This window comes from Loxodonta africana, chromosome 9, assembly GCF_030014295.1.
Source record: "Loxodonta africana isolate mLoxAfr1 chromosome 9, mLoxAfr1.hap2, whole genome shotgun sequence".
In the NCBI taxonomy this organism is placed as follows: Eukaryota; Metazoa; Chordata; class Mammalia; order Proboscidea; family Elephantidae; genus Loxodonta; species Loxodonta africana.
In genome coordinates this window covers 41,918,435-41,936,469 of record NC_087350.1, presented here as the reverse complement: position 1 = coordinate 41,936,469, position 18,035 = coordinate 41,918,435, and the positions used below count along the sequence as shown (strand labels likewise).

Here is an 18,035-nt window from a genome sequence, read left to right as displayed (position 1 = left end):
TCTTTTATGATCCGCATTTTGTAACATTTACACCCCCCCCCCCCCGCATGTGCAAGGAGCCCTGGTGGTGCAGTGGTAAAGAGCTTGGCTGCTAACCAGAAGGTCAACAGTTTGAATTCACCAGCTGCTTCTTGGAAAACCTATGGGGCAGCTCTCCTCTGTTCTGTAGGGTTGCTGTAAATTGGAATTGACTGGACAGCAACGTTTTTTTTTTTTTTTTGTATACGCATATGTTATTGTTCTTGTGTGCCATTAACTCGATTCTGACTCATAGTGACCGATATGACAGAGTAGAACTTCCCCATAGGGTTTCCTAGGCTGTGATCTTTACAGGAGCAGATTGGCAGGTCTTTTCTCCCGCAGAAGGAGCCCTGGTGGCACAGTGGTTAAGTGTTGGACTACTAGCCAAAAGGTCAGCAGTTCGAATCCACCAGTTGCTCAGTGGGAGAAAGATGTGGCAATCTGCTCCTGTGAAGATCAGAGCCCAGGAAACCCTATAGGGCAGTTCTACTCTGTCCTCTAGGGTTACCATGAGTCAGAATTGATTCGATGGCAATGAATCTTTCAGGTTTTCTGTTACAGAGTAGCTGGTGGGTTTGAACCACCAACCTTTCTGTTAGCAGCTGAGCGCTTCATCCCCTGTACAACCAGAGCTCCTAAAATATCAAAAACTAACTGATAATTCAAATCATACTTATATTTTTCTCAAGCGTGCAGTTTGTATTTCTCAGCAGGACAGTCGGGTTTTCAATTATATTTTTACAAAAACAGCTTGTACTTCTCCAGTGAAGTCTAGTAGGTGGCAGGGCAGCAGGTGGGAGTGTGCACACGCATACACTCACACATGTAAACACATGTGCACACACATTACAATACATACGTACATGCAAATGCACACACATGCAAGTACATGCACACACAAGCAAGCGTGTTCACACACACACATACACACACACAAGCTTGTGTGCCACACACAGTCCACAGAGTGGAGCTGGTGCTGGATCCCAGGGGTTCTGAGGTATTGCCATAATCACAGTCAGGTAAACTTTTTGACCCAGAAGAAGCCAGAAGATGGTTTCTTCTGCTTACCATACTTCTAAGAAAACAAGAGTGATGACCAGAGAAGTGAAATGACATGGCCAAGGTCACATAGTTTTTCAAAAGCCGAGTTGGGAGCTTGGAACTCAAATTCTCTTGGATGCCAGTCGCAATTCGTTAAGGAGATCCAGCCTACACACTCAAGAGCAGCCTCAGGTGCCCTGAATGTTTCAGGCAAAAATAGTTTAGAGGGAGAAAACAGCCTACGGAATTTTATGTGAGTGCAAGGATTTAGTGCTCGGTGGACAGCTGGTAGGACATTTTAAACATAGGTAAAAAAAAAAAAAACATAGGTAGGTACAAAGAAATTGAGGCTTAGCTCCGCATACGTGGTTTTTGGTCCTTGACGTAAGGGGGTAACCTGGTCTTCTGCTGGTTTCACGTTGTGCAATGGTTTACTCTCAGCTGGTGAGAATGGAGAGCGTTGTAAGCAGCCCCTTGTGCTCTGAATTTGAGGTAACACTGTAAAGTCCAATTAATAAACAGTAATTGTGAATTGGTACATTTGCAGGATTTTGGCGAGTAAAAAGTACACGTGAAAGAAAACCTTCACAGCGACATTCGGCAGATGTACTTTATTAAACAAAGGCAAATATTACTCAAACAGCATCAAAACATTCCCAGGCTGAATGATTACTTCAGGGATTCTGTCCTGGCTGCTTAGAGAGTGGTGTTATTCAGAGGGTTGACCTTGGTTTCCAGTTGATGTTTTGGCAAAACCTGGCTTCTTTTTATGGAGAATCTTACCTTGATGTTTATTGAAGTGTCATTTTGCAACATGAGATCTTTCTCATTGTATTCCCTTCCCCTTTGTGGAATAAATGCTTAGGGACACTTACTAGTTGCCACACTGTGCCAGGCATTGACCTGGTACCTAGGGATTCAGAGAGGGACAAGATAGGGGTTCACAGTTAGCGGGCAAGACAGAGATCCATCCCACAAATCATTACAATAGAATACAATGAGATTTTGGGGAAAAAAAAAGTTATGTGGAGAGGATGGGGGGTCAGTGAGGTTTCTCAGAGGATGTGACTGTTTAGTTGGGGCTTTGAAGGATGTGTAGGAGTTCCCAGGCAGCTAAGAGGGTGGTTGGGAGAAGAGGGCATTGCAGCAGAGACACTATAGCCCAGGAATGTCTAGACCCTAGCTGTTCGGTGGAAGGGCAGGTGTGCCAGGAGGGAAAGTGTGTGCTGGAAGGGGTGGGTGGAAGGCATAGAAGTCAGGCTTGAGAAGTGGGCAGGGGCAGGTCCCATAGGGATGCCACCTAACGACGGGAGGGATATAGCCAGACGTGCATCTTACAAGGCTGACCCTGGCAGCAGCAGACTGGGTGCTACTGGGAGTAGAGTCTGGGTTGGAGATAGTGATTCTGTCACTGAGTGGGAGGGGCTTATTTCTGTGTTTGTGTTTTTCACTGACGTTAGGAAAATGTGGACAAACAAAAGCTTCAGGGACTTGGATGTGAAGGGATCGTCCACATTTCATAACTGAGCGGTCTACTAGGGGCCCGATGATTAGCAGGAATAGTAAATGTTTGTTTTAGCGTGCTTTGAAATTTTAGTACTTTAGAAATATGTACTTTAGAGTCTGGGGATTAGTTTATTGGAATAGGTCCATCCTCGGAATTTATGATATTGTTTATCCTTACAGGTGATACTCTCTGGAATCATAGGATTAACAACATGGAAAAGACCTATGATACTCCTGGTACGTACTGATCTTATAAATTGTTCTAAAACCCAGAAACCCACTGCTGCTGAGTTGGTTCCAACTCAAGCATCCCTATAGGACAGGGTAGAACTACAGCATGGGATTTCCAAGGCTGTAAATCTTTATGGCAGCAGACTGCCACATCTTTCTTCCCAGGGGTGGCTGATGAGTCTGAATCGCTGGCCTTTAGGTGAGCAGCCGAGTGCTTTTAACCACTGCACGACCAGGGCTTTCTGTCATTACCCTTTGTAAAACGGGCTATGTATGAAGTCTGTTTAAAAAAAAAAAATTGAAGAAGTGCTTAAGCTTCCTTGTTCATGAAAAAAAAGTTGCCAACGGACATTATTAGAAGTCAGATATTGTATGTTCTCATAACAATAAAGTGAGTTGATAATTTGGCTGGTTTCCTGATTCACTTTAAGCTTCATAGGTACCCCATGCTATACCTGTGTTTCTAGTTCCAGGGTTAGATCCGTTCTAAATGTGGAATTCAAAACAAAACAGCAACAAGCAGCTGCATACTACAGAAAATAGTAAATATATGCAAAAGTGGAGGGAATAATATCGTGAACTCCCTGGGTGCATCATCCAGCAGTTATCTGCTCATAGCCAGTCCTGTTCAGCTATACTCTTACCTAGCCCCTCACCTTCCATATTTTTTTGAAGCAAATCTCAGCTATTATATCATTTCTGAATAAATAATTTTTTGTTCTTATAATGTATTGGTTGGCCAATGTCAGAATTTTGTTACTTGGATTTGTTGGATCATCTTTTTCTCACACAGTCTGTTTTCTTGGAAATACAGACGTCTGACAGTGACTTCATCCTTTGTTTCTATTGCCGTGTCATTTAGATTCAGGGAGTACCAGCAAAAGTAGAAAATTAGCAAAGGGACTGCTAGCTTTTAAGGCTAGAACAGAGAGTCTAGGAAATTCAATTTAGTAAAATGTTTGAGGATCGAAGTACACTTACTTTTTTTTTTATATGGCATTTTTCTATCTTGATTTCTCTCTAATCCATCTTGAAATGGGATTAAAGAGGTCATCTTAAACAGACCACTGTTTCCTAGGTGATATAAAACTGTACTTAGATTCTTAAATACAAGGAGAAGCGGCTCATTACAGAATCTTTGTACATCAGAGAAATGGATCCCAATACTGTGTTAATGGTCTGGAAAAAATAACCTAAAGTGTTTTCAGGCCCATAGGACAATGTAGGCAACATTTTGCAATTATTGCCTTGATAATTTTTGTTTTAATATTAAAATTTAATATTACATCCTTTAATATTTCTGGAAGGAGTAAATTATTGTTATATTTTAATACAATAAAACCTACAAAAACCGGAACCTGTGTAAGGTGGGAACCTGTCAGAGAAGGAAAACTCAAATATTTTCCACTAAAATGAGCGATAGAAAAGTGGCAAGACTGCACCCTGTCAAAGGCGGAAAACTTGCGAGACCCAGAAAAACAAGGCAGTCCTGTCGAATTCTGGCTCTCACAGGTTTCACCGTGTACTGAGGACAGGAGAGGAGAAAATGGCTTTGGATGAGTTTTACGGCATGTGTTATGAGCGGCTGTGGTTTGTTTTGCAACTCTCTGGGTTTATAGTCTCTTTGCAGGAAACTTTGGATGCTTTTCAGTGTTTATACTAATATTTGGTTATAGGAGTCACCTTTGCACTGGCTTTTTCCATTGGGTCAATATTAAAATACTCAGTAATAGTAACCTCAGATATTTAAATTGACTTAAAATAAGGAAATCGCTAATATTGTTTGTACTTTTAAAACTTCAAATGGTAAAGAGAATATGATCATGTGTTCTAGACAGAAGGAGCCTTAATGCCACAGTGGTTAAGCACTCAGCTGCCAACCTAAAGGTTGGCAGTTTGAATCCACTGGCCGCTCCTCGGGAGAAAGATGTGGCAGTTTGCACAGCCTTGGAAACCCTATGGGGTAGTTCTACTCTGTCCTATAAGGGTTGCTATGAGTTGGAATTGACTCAACAGCAATGGGTTGTTTGTTTTTTTAAAATTTTATTTTGATATAGGAAACCCCACTTTTTAAAACATTTATTTCTTTAACATTCTCATAGGACAGAGTAGAACTGCCCCCATATGGTTTCCGAAGTTGTAAATTTTTTTTTTTTTTGTACTTTAGATGAAGGTTTACAGAGCAAACTAGTTTTTCATTAACAATACACCTATTGTTTTGTGACATTGGTTGTCAACCCCATGACATGTCAACACTCTCCCCTTCTAGACCTTGGGTTCCCCATTACCAGCTTTCCCGTCCCCTTCTCTCTTCTTATCCCTGCCCCGGGCTGGTATGCCCATTTAGCCTCGTTTTGGTTTATGGGCCTGTCTAATCTTCGACTGAGGGGTGAACCTCTGGAGTGACTTCAGTACTGAGCTAAAAGGGTTTCCTGGGGCCATACTTTTGGGGTTTCTCCAGTCTCTGTCAGACCAGTAAGTCTGGTCTTTATTATTATTATTTTTTTGTGAGTTAGAATTTTGTTCTACATTTTTCTCCAGCTCTGTCTGGGACCTTCTATTGTGATCCCCATCAGAGCAGTCAGTGGTGGTAGCCGGGCACCATGTAGTCGTCCTGGGCTCAGTCTGGTGAAGGCTGTGGTACCTGTGGTCGATCCATTAGTCTTTTGGACTAATCTTTCCCTTGTGTCTTTGGTTTTCTTCTTTCTCCCTTGCTCCAGGCAGGGCAAGACTAGTGAAGTATCTTGGATGGTTACTCACAAGCTTTTAAGACCCCAGACACTACTCGTCAAAGTAGAATGTAGAACGTTTTCTTTATAAACTATGTTAGGGCAGTTGAGCTGTATGTTCTGAAGACCATGGTCCCCAGAACCCTTAGCCCAGCAGTTTTAGCTTCTATGACCTTAACAAGGCTGTAAATCTTTATGGAAGCAGACTGCCACATCTTTCTCCTGCAGAATGGCTGGCAGGTTCAAACTGCTGATCTTTCGGTTAGCAGCCTAGTGCCTAACCACTGTACCACCGGGGGTCCTTTTAAAAGAGTACCTAATACATACTTATTATACGCACTTAAGCAACTTTATATGAAAATGACCCTAATAAAAATTTAACTTTATTATGTTCCTTCACATTTATTTCTTATCTTTGTTGATGAGGATGTGTACTTTTCCACAAAGTTGTGATCAGTGTATGCATACTGTGTTGTGTTCTGCTTTTTCTGTTTAATATTAAGTTAATATTATGTTTCCATGTATGAGGAGTTTATGTGCCTACTGCTTAAAATTGCCAGTTAGCATTCTGTGATATTTCTGTATCACATTACCCTGTCTTTGGACATTTGAGCTTCTATATTTTGACTGTTATAAATCATGTTTTTAGAATATCATAGAGATTGTTTTGAAATGCTAATTAACACTGATTTATAAAGATTATATTAATTCCTTAGGGCTGCAGTAGCAAATTATCACAGACTAGGTAGCATTACACAACAGAAGTTTATTCTCTCACAGTTCTGGAGGCTGAAAGTCTGAAATCAGGGTTGGTTCCTTTTGGAGGCTCTGAGGGAGAAACCATCCCATGGCTTTCTCCTAAGTTTCTGGTGGCTGTTGGCAATCCCTGGCATTCCTTGGCTTGTAGAATCAGCACTCCAGTCTCTGCTTCCATCTTCCCATGGCCTTCCCCTCTGTACGTCTCTGTGTGTTCTCTTTTTTCTGTCTCTTGTAAGGATACAAGTCATTGGATTTAGGCCCATCCACATAATCCAGGATAGTTTCATCTCGAGATCCTTACCTTAATAACATCTGCAAAGACCCTATTTCCAAATAAGTTCACATTCGGAGGTTCCCTGTGAACCTATCTTTTTGGGGACTGCTATTCAACCCACAGGAGCCCTCTTGACACAGTGGTTAAGTGCTTTGCTGCTAACTGAAAGGTTGGCAGTTCGAACCCACCAGCTGTTCCTTAGGAGAAGGATGTGGTAGTCTGCTTCTGTAAAGATTACAACCTTGAAAACTCTATGGGGGCAGTTCTACTCTGTCCTGTAGGGTTGCTATGAGTCGAAGTTTGACTGGACGGCTATGGGTGTGGCTTTTTTTTTTTTTTTAAGTCAATCCACTGCAAAGATGAATTAATTTTTAGGAATTAGTTGTACAATGAAAAACTTTGTGAGCACATCAGTGGATAAGGCGAGCCTTAGTTAATATCTTAAATGAAAAGTCCTTGGTTCATGTTAATCTTTTAAAAAAATTTTTTATTGTGCTTTAAGTGAAAGTTTACAAATCAAGTCAGACTCTCATACAAAAATTTATAAACACCTTGCTATATACTCCTAATTATTCTCCCCCTAATGAGACAGCACACTCCTTCCCTCCACTCTCTCTTTTCGTGTCCATTGAGCCAGCTTCTGACCCTCTCTACCCTCTCATCTCCCCTTCAGACAGGAGATGCCAACATAGTCTCATGTGTCTACTTGATCCAAAAAGCTCATTCTTCAGTTCATGTGAATCTTAATAATATACCATTATAACCCCCTGCCGAATGCTTTTGTTATATTAAAAATGAAAAAATAATTAATTAATTAAATTATTGGTTATCATTTAATTAAAAATGATATAGTGAAAGAAACTGGACACCCCAGTCAGACACTCCAAAGTTTGAGTCCTTGCTCATCCCCTAAGAGCTGTGTAACTCCGGGCAAGCCACTTAACTTTTCTGGGTCTAGTTTTCTTCTGCACACAGTGGGGGATAATTTAGTGATGTCAAGCATTGGCTCTATTCTCCATAAAGAAGAAAAAAAAATTTTTTTTTTCCTCCATAGTGGAGATTTATCCCCCCCTTTTTTGGGTCCTACTACTGAGTTTAGGAAATGGACCATTGGATGATTTGGGGAGGTCATCTTCCTGTGTTCTCAAAGTTGTAGGCTCGGCTGGTCAGTTCCCGTCCCTCTTGCCTTCACATCCTCCACCCACTGTATCCATAGGAGCACCTCTGACTTCCCACGGAAGCCAGGCTTCTGACACAGTTTGGGGGTTTCTTCCCCTAGCTTTCTACTTGGCTGCCTCCTTCTCTTTTGAATCTCAATTCAACAGTCACTTCTTGAGAGAGACCTTCTCTGACCCCTGGTTATAGTTGTCCCTCATCCCTGCCCCCTTACCATATCCTACCACTGAATATCCTAGCACTGGCCTTCGAGTCTGTAGTTAGCCTATGTGCTGTGTACTTTTCTGTTTGGAGGTTCTTGGTGGTTCAGTGCTAGAATTCTCGCCTTCCATCTGGGAGACCTGATTTCGATTCCCAGCCAAGGCATCTTATTTATGTGCAGCTACCACCTGTCTGTCAGTGAAGGCTTGCATGTTGCTGTAATGCTGAACAGGTTTTAGCAGAGCTTCCAGACTAAGGTGGACTAAGATGGACAGGCCTGGTAATCTACTTCTGAAAACCAGCCAATGAAAACCCTCTGAAGTACAACGGTCCCAATGCACAGCTCATCTTGGGGATGGTGCAGGACTGGGCAGTGTTTAGTTCTGTTGTGCATGGGGGTTGCCATGGGGTCTGCTCAGTAACTAGCAACAACAACAACACTTTTTGTTTATTGTTTGTTGTCTGTCTCTTCCAGTAGATCCTCAGTTCAGTAAGGGCAGAGATCTTTTCTGTCTTTTCACCCTGTGCCACCCGGGCCAATGTACTTAATATTAGGTACTCTTGTTGACTATGGAGTTAAGTTGGCAGCCAATAAGAAATGTGGGTTATAGGTGAGTTCTTGAAGTTTCTCTTATTTTTATCATATGTTTCCCTCATCTGCTTTTGTTCTATAGAACGTTGTATTCATCTTCTTTTTTTTTTTTTTTTGAACATTTTATTGTGCTTTAGGTGAAATTTTACAGAGCAAATTAGTTTCCCAATCAATAATTTATAGGCAAATTGTTCAATGACACTGGTTTAAATCACCACAATGTGTCAGCATTCTCCCCATTACCACCCTGAGTTCCCCATTTCCATCTGTCTGGTTTTCCTGCCCCCTTCTGCCCCCTGCTTTTGGGAAGATGTTGCTCTTTTGGTCTCATATAGATGATTGTTCCAAGGAGCACTTTCATCATGGGTGTTATTGTTTATTCTATAGACCTATATATTATTTGGGAAACCCTGGTGGCATAGTGGTTAAGTGCTTTGGCAACTACCCAAAAGGTTGGCATTTGGAATCTACCAAGCGCTCCTTGGAAACTCTTTGGGGCAGGTCTACTCTGTCCTGACACTGTGAGTCGGAATTGACTTGATGGCAATGGGTTTGTTTTTTGGTTTTGGTCTATTATTTGAGTGAAAGGTTATCTCCAGGAGTGGCTTCAGTTCCAAGTTAGAAGGGTGTCTGAGGACCATAGTCTCAGGGGTTCCTTCAGTCTTTATTAGACCAGTCAGGACTTTTTTTAATGATGTATCCATTGCCTTTTAACTTCAGGGTTGAGGAGGTTGGGAGCGGGAAGGCTGGTCTTTGTCAGGGCCTTTTGAGAGCTAAGCTGCCCTCGTTTTTTGAGTAGGGCACACACTAGCCTAGAACACTTGAATACTCTCTTTTGAGGACCATTTACATTTGCACTCCCTCTTTTGTGATTGCTTCAGTGATTATATCAGTTTTTTTTTTTTTTTCTTACTGGTTTGAACAAACCAAAGAAGGGTCGGTTTGACCTAGTTCCTTTAAATCCAAGCTTTCATGGTAACTCAGAATTAGAAGCTTTTGTTCACTGGATCCGGTTGTACTGATAAAGTGCTCATGTGTTCAGAACAAAAATAATAATATTGGGAAATAGTTTGTGAATATCTGTAACTGTTTTTAGCTATGACTGGAATAATTTTGGCTATGATTATTATTATGAGAGAGTGTGTGTGTGTGTAGTATTCTAGGTTGTGTATTTTCTATAAAGAGCAAATATCTCCCATTTGTAAAGAATGCTCTTGTTTCTTCTAGACATTATCCCTTTTTCATTCTAATAACATTTTTTAGAAATCATAGACTTAGTGTTGGACATTACTTCAAAGATTGTCTTGTCCAGGCACCTCAGCCAGGAAACTGAATTGTCTTAATAAGATGTGTTTCATCGATGCAGCATTTGATAAGAATGTTGTTGTTGTTAGCTGTCGTCAAGTTGGGTCCTGACTCATGGCAACCCGTGCACAATAGAACCAAACGCTACCCAGTCTTATGTCAGCCCCATGATTGGTTGGAGATGGAACTGTTGTGATCCATAGGGTTTTCATTGGCTGATTTTCGAAAGTAGATCTCCAGGCCTTTTCTCCTAGTTCATCTTAGTCTGGAAGCTCTGCCGAAACCTGTTCAGCATCATAGTGACACTCAAGCCTCCACTGTCAGACAGGTGGTGACTGCACATGAGGCGAATTGGCTAGGAATTGAGCATGGGTCTCCCACATGGTAGGCCAGAGTTCTATCACTGAATAACCACTGTGAAAGCGCTGCCAGGCTCTCTGCCTGTAATTTTGATTGCTTATAAAGTAGCAATTGGAGCTATTGTTATTTTTTTCTGTCTCAGATGAGATCAAAATGACCTCAAAACTGATAAAAGGACAGCATCGTTTTTTTTTTTTTTAATTTTTTTGTGAAAATATACACAATGAAACATACACCCATTCAACAGCTTTGACATGCACGGGTCATTGGCAATGGTTACATACTTCACATTGTGTCACTGTTCTCCCTGCCTCTGCCCATGTTGTTTCGCCACCATTAACTAAGACTCTGTGCCCCTCAAAGTGCTCGTCTGTGTTTTAGAGTTACTGTTATCCATTTAATCTCACACAGATAATTCTTTTAAAGAACCCAATGTTCAGGGTGAACCCTCTTTATTAAATGAGTTAAATTGTTGTTTAGTTTAAAGATGATTTCATGGGATAGTTTCAGTTCAAGGCCTAAAAGTTGTTTCCAGGCAATAGATTCGGAGGTTCCTCCAGTTTCAGAGTATCCAGTAAGTCTGGCTTCCAATAAGAATTCGAAGTTCTGTTCCACGTTTTTTTTTCCCTTTTGATCCATCTATTGGGGTCCTTGATTAAAATGTACAGTAATGGTAGCCGGGCACCATCCATTTCTTTTGGTCTCAGGACAGCATTGTTCTTTAGCATCAGGAATAAAGTTTCTTCCCCAGTGATGTTCTTGGGGAGGATATGTAGTTTTTTATTCTCACCTCCAGACCCTGTTGACTTGCACCCCAGACCAAGAAGAGAACAGGATAAATAAGTTGGCTATTTTTTAAATGACAAACCAGTTTCTCTTCTAACTTCAAGATTCTAATATTTAGGGCAAAGCTTAGCTACTCAAAGAGACTAATAAATGCCTTAAGTAAGATATATTTTGTTGTTTCCCCCTCATGTAACCGTGGTGGCTAGTGGTTAAGCGCCACGGCTGCTAACCAAAAGGTCAGCAGTTTGAATCTGCCAGGCGCTCCTTGGAAACTCTATAGGGCAGTTCTATTCTGTTCTATAGGGTTGCTGTGAGTCAGAATCGACTCGATGGCAGTGGGTTTGGGTTTTTTGGGTTTTCATGTAACAGTGAAAGTCAGATAGGCCAGCAACATAGTTCTGTTCCACAAAGCCATCTGGGATCCAGCTCCTTGATGGAACACCTAGGCACTTTATTAAAAGAGGTTGAGGAATTACCCTGACCAGTTAGAAATAGTTATAGGTAGTTCACACTGCAAGATAGATGGTGGTCTTTCTATTATGATGATACGAAGAGCTAGAGGGGTCAGGATGTCCATGTGCAGTTTAGGAACCTGTGAATTTATAAAATGAGCTCCAAAGCTCTTTATCTTTATGCAGTCTAGCTCTTTAAAGTATATTTCATTGTTGTCAATAATTTGGAGTGAGCCCTTTGTTGACAGTTCAAGAAACTTGGATTTTAATGCTGACGTATTACTGCTAATTATCAGGTGACCTTGGGGAAATCTCCGAGTCTTGGTTTCTATGACTGTAAAATGAGTGGCTTAGATCAGAACAATCTTTAAGAGTCCTTCCAGCTCTCATATTATAGGTTTCCAGAATCACGTGTAATTAGTTTGATGGTGTTTTAATTTTAGATGGGCATTTTTCAACAGGCCGTTATAAAGCTCCCTGTGTATAAACTGAAATACTATGATTATTTCACTCTCTGTTTTATAAGGCATAACAATGGTTGACGGTCCAAGGCACAACAATTGGTTTCTATTCACCTGCAGTAACAGAGAAAGAAAGAGAGGAATAGGAGGAGGATATGGAAGGTGTGGCTAATTGCCTCCACGATCAACTGCCTCCTTTGCCATGAGACCAGAACTGGATGGTGCCCAGCTACCATTACTGAACATTTTGATCAAAGATTCCATAGAGGATTCCTGATTAAAAAGGGGAAAATGCAGAAGAGAGTTTCAAATTCTCATTGACTCTATGACTTTCTGGAGTCATGGAGGGTGGATAAAACCCTGAAACTATTGTCCTGAGATAACTCTTAAACCTTAAACCAAAAATATCCACTGAAGTCATCTTAAACAGAACAGTTGTTTAGCTTAACTAGTAAAAAAGGTCTGCCTTGGGCATTGTGCTCTTTTAAGAACTATTTATATGGGATTAAACTGACAACATCAACTTGAAAGATTAGGAACCTTAGGGGGCAGTGAGCTTATGCTAATGAGGGAGGAACAACGCAGAAAAGTAGGGTGAGAATGATTGCACAACTCGAAGAATGTATCAGTGCCACTGAATTGTACATGTAGAAACTGTTGAACTGGTTGGTGTATGTTTTGCTGTGTATATTCTCAACAACAACAAAATATATAAAATTTAGAAAAAAAAGAAGGAATTCTGAAAAAAAAAAAAAGAATGCGTATGGATTCTTAAGTCCAAGTTGAGAATATTATCAAGTATTTATCAAATAGTTCACACAGCTCTTTAAGAAACTGGATGGCTATTCTTACTCCTCAGAATTATTATTTTTTGTTTTCTTTTATTGAATTTTAGATGAAGTTTTACAGAACAAATTAGTTTCTCATAGAACAGTTGGTACACACGTTGTAGGACATTGGATAACAACCCCACGACATGTCAACACTCTCTGTTCACAACACTGGGTTCCCTATTACCAGCTTTCCTGTTCCCTTGTACCTTCCAGTCCCTGCCCCAGGGCTGGTGCACCCCTTTAGTCTTGTTTTGTTCCATGGGCCTGTTCAGTCTTTGGTTGAAGGGTGAACCTCAGGAGTGGTCTCATTACTGAGCTGGAAGGGTGTCTGGTGGCCGTACTCTCAGGGTTTCTCCAGTCTCCGCCAGGCCAGCAAGTCTGGTGTTTCTTTTTGAGTTAGAATTTTGTTCTACATGTTTCTCCAGCTCTGTCCAAGACCCTCTATTGTGATCCCTGTCAGAGCAGTCAGTGGTGATAGCCGGGCACCATCTAGTTATACTGGACTCAGTCTGGTGGAGGCCGCGGTAGATGTAGTCCATTAGTCCTTTGGACTAATCTTTCCCTGTGTCTTTAGTTTTCTTTGTTCTTCCTTGCTCCCGAATAGATGAGACCAGTGGAGTATCCTAGATGGCTGCTTACAGGCTTTTAAGACCCCAGACGCTACTCACCAAAATAGAATGCAGAAAATATTCTTTATAAACTCTGTTCTGCCAATTGAGCTAAACGTTCCCTGACACCATGGTCCCCACAGCCCTCAGCCCAGCAATTTGGTCCCTCAGGGAGTTTGGATGTGTCTATAGTGCTACCATGGCTTTGCCTTGTATAGGTTGTGCTGGCCTCCCCAGTACTGTATATTGTCTTCCTCTTGACCAGAGTTACTGCTTATCTATTGTCTATTAAGTATTTTTCCATCCCCACCCCTCTGCTCCCTCTTAACCATCAAAGATTGCTTCTTTTTGTATGTAAACCTTTTCATGAGTTTTTACAGTAGTGGTCTCAGACAATATTTGTCCTTTTGCGATTGACATATTTCACTCAGCATAATGTCCTCCAGATGCATCCATGTTATGGGATGCTTTACAGATTCATCATTGTTCTTTATTGTTGTGTAATACACCATCGTGTGTATGTACCACAGTTTGTTTATCCATTCATCTGTTGATGGGCATCTAGGTTGTTTCCATCTTTTTGCTATTGTGAACAGAGCTGCAGTGAACATGGGTGTACAGATATCTATTTGTGTGACGACTCTTATTTCTCTAGGATATATCCCTAGGAGTGGGTTGCTGGATCCTATGGTATTTCTATTTCTAGCTTTCTAAGGAAGAGCCATATCATTTTCCAAAAAGGTTATATCATTTTGCATTCCCACCAGCAGTGCATGAGAGTTCCGATCTCCACGCAGCCTCTCCAACATTTGTCATTTTCTGTTTTATTGATTCGTGCCAGTAATGCTGGGGTGAGATGGTATCTCACTGTGGTTTTAATTTGCATTTCTCTGATGGCTAGATATTGTGAGCATTTCCTCTCGTGTCTGTTGGCCACTTGAATGTCTTCTTTGGTGAAGTGTCTGTTCATTACCTTTGCTCATTTTTTAATTGGATTATTTGTCCTTTTTGTTGTAGAGGTGTTGGATTTTCTTGTAGATTTTAGGGATTAGACCTTTGTCTGATTAGTAATAGCCAAAAAATTTTTCCCAGTCTGTAGGTTCTGTTTTTACTCTTTTGGTGAAGTCTTTTGACGAGCATAAGTGTTTAATTTTTAGCAGATCCTGATTATCTCGCCTACCCTCTAGAGCTTGTGTGTTGTTGGTTGTGGTTTGTATCCTGCTAATGCTGTTAATTAGGGCCTCTAGCATTGATACTATTTTTTCTTCTATGAACTTCATAGTTTTTGGCTTTATATTTAGGTCTTTGATCCATTTTGAGTTAGTTTTTGTATATGGTGTGAGGTATGGGTTCTGTTTCTTTTTTTTTCAGATGGACATTCAGTTTTGCCAGCACTGTTTGTTAAAAAGACTGTCTTTTCCCCATTTGATGGACTTTGGGCCCTCATTGAAAATCAGGTGACCATAGGTGGATAGATTTACATCTGGTTCTCAATTCTGTTCCATTGGTCAATGTACCAGTACCAGGCTGCTTTGACTACCGTAGCTGTGTAGTAGGATCTGAGGTCGGTGGTGCGAGTCCTCCTACTTTATTCTTCTTCTTCAATAGTACTTTACTTATCTAGGGCTTCTTCCCTCTCCATATAAAGTTAGTGATAAGTTTTTCCATCTCTTTGAGGAATGTTGTTGGTATTTGGATCGGTATGCATTGTATTTGTAAATCACTTTGGGTAGAATTGTCATTTTCACAACGTTGTCACTCCTCAGAATTATTAATAATACTCTCTTGTATGTATATGAGCTTAACGGTTTACAAGGTTCTTTCATATACCTTTTCTCATAAGATTTATATGACAAGTATTATTCGTATTTTATAGATAAGGGAAAAAAATAGTAGCTGAGCAGTTATGGCCTATCCAGCTCACACACAGATGACCTATATTAGAAAGAACGCAGGGGTTTGGACTCCTAGTCCAGTGCTCTTTTCACTGTTCCATTCCACCATCTCCTCCATTACTAAATCGGATATTTCTCTGTGGCCAACGTTGAGTCTGTGTGTTTGTTGTTATGTTAACTGCCATCGGGTCAGCTCTGACTCATGGTGACCTTATGTACAACAGAACCAAATGTTGCCTGTTCCTGTGTCATCCTTATGATCACCAGCGTGTGTGAGTCTATTGTTGCAGCTCTCTCCCTTGCCCTCGTTGGCCCACTGCTTCACCAAACATGATATCCTTCTTAAGTGATTGATCCTTCCTGATGACATGTCCAAAGTGAGCAAGTTGGACACTGTCCTGTGGTGATCCATAGGGTTTTCTTCATCTAATTTTCAGAAGTAGATCACTAGGCCTTTCTTCCTAGTCTCTCTTAGTTTGTAAGCTCCACTGAAATCTGTCCACCATGGGTGACCCTGCTGGTATTTGAAATACTGATGGCATAGCTTCCAGCATCACAGCAACATGCAGCCTACCCCAGGTATGACAAACTGATAGACAAGTGGTGGGTGCATGTATGTAATAATAGTTAAGTAAGTTTAATTTCTTATTTGTGACTTGCCAATTCCTTTCCAAGTTCTATTGTGGTGAAAGTTTCAGGAATTTTATCCTTCCCTTAAGAGAGCCGGGGGCAGAAATGATCAAGACATCAGGAGGTCCAGTTTTGAGTCTTAGTCCTGTCACTTTCAATCAGTGAGTGGTCGATGAAATTACCAATCCACTTCTTCATTTGTAACATGGGAATACACCCACCTCTCAGGATTGTAGTGAGGAAGGAAAGACGTGAATGCGTGCTGAAACTGTAAACAGCATTTTGGGACCAAAGGCCAAGCAATCACATTACGAGATACTTTTATCATCCATTGAGAAACTCTCCAAGAGAAAATCTGGTCTCTAGGTTTGGTGTTTCAGTAAGTAATCCATGGCAGCAAAATGTGTGCTTAAGGTGTGGTAGAGGTACGTGCTTAACTCTTGGGTGGCTTGGGCTAATCTGTGACCACAGTGAGCCTTAGTCCATTGGCAACAGAGCTTTGATTTTGCTCTGTGATCAACTGCTCCCAGGAACTGTGCATTGGGTAGGAACCTGGGACCTTCAGAAATTGGAAGTACTCTTGGATGGTTCATCTCTGGACAGAATCAAGATCTGGGCAGTACCTTGTTTTGCAGACTGACCTAAGACAAATTGCCTATACAAAGTGAGTGGGTTTACTTTGGTAGCAACAGGTAATTGCCAAAACTTATAAGTAAGTGAGGTTATAGACTGACTCTCCAACAAGCTTTCTGCCAGGTAACCTGTTACAATGAAAGTGAGTCTCAGATCAAATTCTGCTAGCCATACAAATACTTCCTAGCAACAGACATTAAAAAAAAAAAAAAAAAAAAATTATTCGCCCACTGTGTGGGAAATCAAATTCCATTTCTCAAATTGTTGTAACCTATTCCACTTCTCTGACACCAACTGAGTAAATCAATACTTCTTCCTCTGACCAGTAACTCTAACCACCCAGAGCTAGGTCAGACCTCAGAAGTCAAAGGACATAGTCCTCCAGACTGCCAAGTAGGCTCAAGACCTCAGATGCCAGCTGTAAGCTTGGAGTTCTCATGACACCCTTACTTCTGACCTAAACTTCTGACCTACTGGCTACAAATTGGGGTTTTCCCACTACCCCTTCAGGATATCAGCCATAAGCATGGGGGTTCACAGACCCCCTTCATTCCTGAGCGGCTGGCCACAATTTTGGGGCATCTTCTGTTCCCTCAGGATACCAGCCATAAGCTCAGAGGTTCTCAGGCTATCCTCACCTCTGGCCTGCTGGCTCCCACTACTCTCTCAGGTTTGATCATTTGCTAGAATGACTCACTGAACTCAGACTTCCTATGCACTGTACTTAAAAAAAAAAAAAAAACCCGAAAACCACCCAGTGCTTAAGATTACAGTTTAATTACAGCAAAAAGGGTACAAGTGAAGAGACGCATAGGGCAAAGTCTGAGAGGGTTCCCGATGCAGAGCTTCCATATCCCAAGAAAGAATGTGCTACCTTCCTACATGCTTCAGTGTCTGTCACCAACCAGGAATCAACCATAGTATTCAAGATACATTGGGAGCTCCTGTGTCCAGAGCCTTTATTGGGACCTCATTACGTAGGCATGGTTGATTGAGTCAATGTTGCCTCCCCTGGGATTGGGCTGATATCACGCTGGTGGTCTTTTGGTCGGGCTAGCCACTACCCAAGAGGCATATCATTAGCATAAACTCCCAGTTGTGATCTAGAGGCCTCATTAAAGACACTTTAGTCACTGGGGAAATTCCAAGGTTTTAGAGGTTATCTCTCAGGAACTAAGGATAGAGACCAAATCCTCTGGATAAAATTAATCTTAACCCCATACCCACTCGGTTCTGTAAACCTAAAGGAGAGCAGAGATGTTTGTTGAGCTCACAGAACAGAGTGTGTGAATGATTTTTTGCCTCTAGTTTGTTCCACCCAACTTATCTTGAGTACTACTGTTGATTCCCTGAAAACCTGCCGATAAAGCAAAGCTGAGGTTATTGGACCTACTGTAGTCAGGGAAACCCTGGTGGTGTAGTGGTTAAGTGCTATGGCTGCTAACCAAAAGGCTGGCAGTTCAAATCCACCAGGCACTCCTTGGAAACGCTATGGGGCAGTTCTACTCTGTCCTATAGGGTCGCTATATCAACTCGACAGCA

General features: G+C 41.4%; 1 protein-coding gene across 1 annotated transcript in view; it reads left to right on the top strand.

The window, feature by feature from the left end:
• Positions 1-18,035, top strand: part of ENTREP1 (endosomal transmembrane epsin interactor 1) — an 80,607-nt gene that overhangs the window by 8,988 nt on the left and 53,584 nt on the right. The window contains exon 2 of the mRNA XM_023544773.2: positions 2,749-2,805. Coding sequence (XP_023400541.2) covers positions 2,749-2,805 — 57 coding nt within the window. The remainder of the gene's footprint in view (positions 1-2,748; positions 2,806-18,035) is intronic.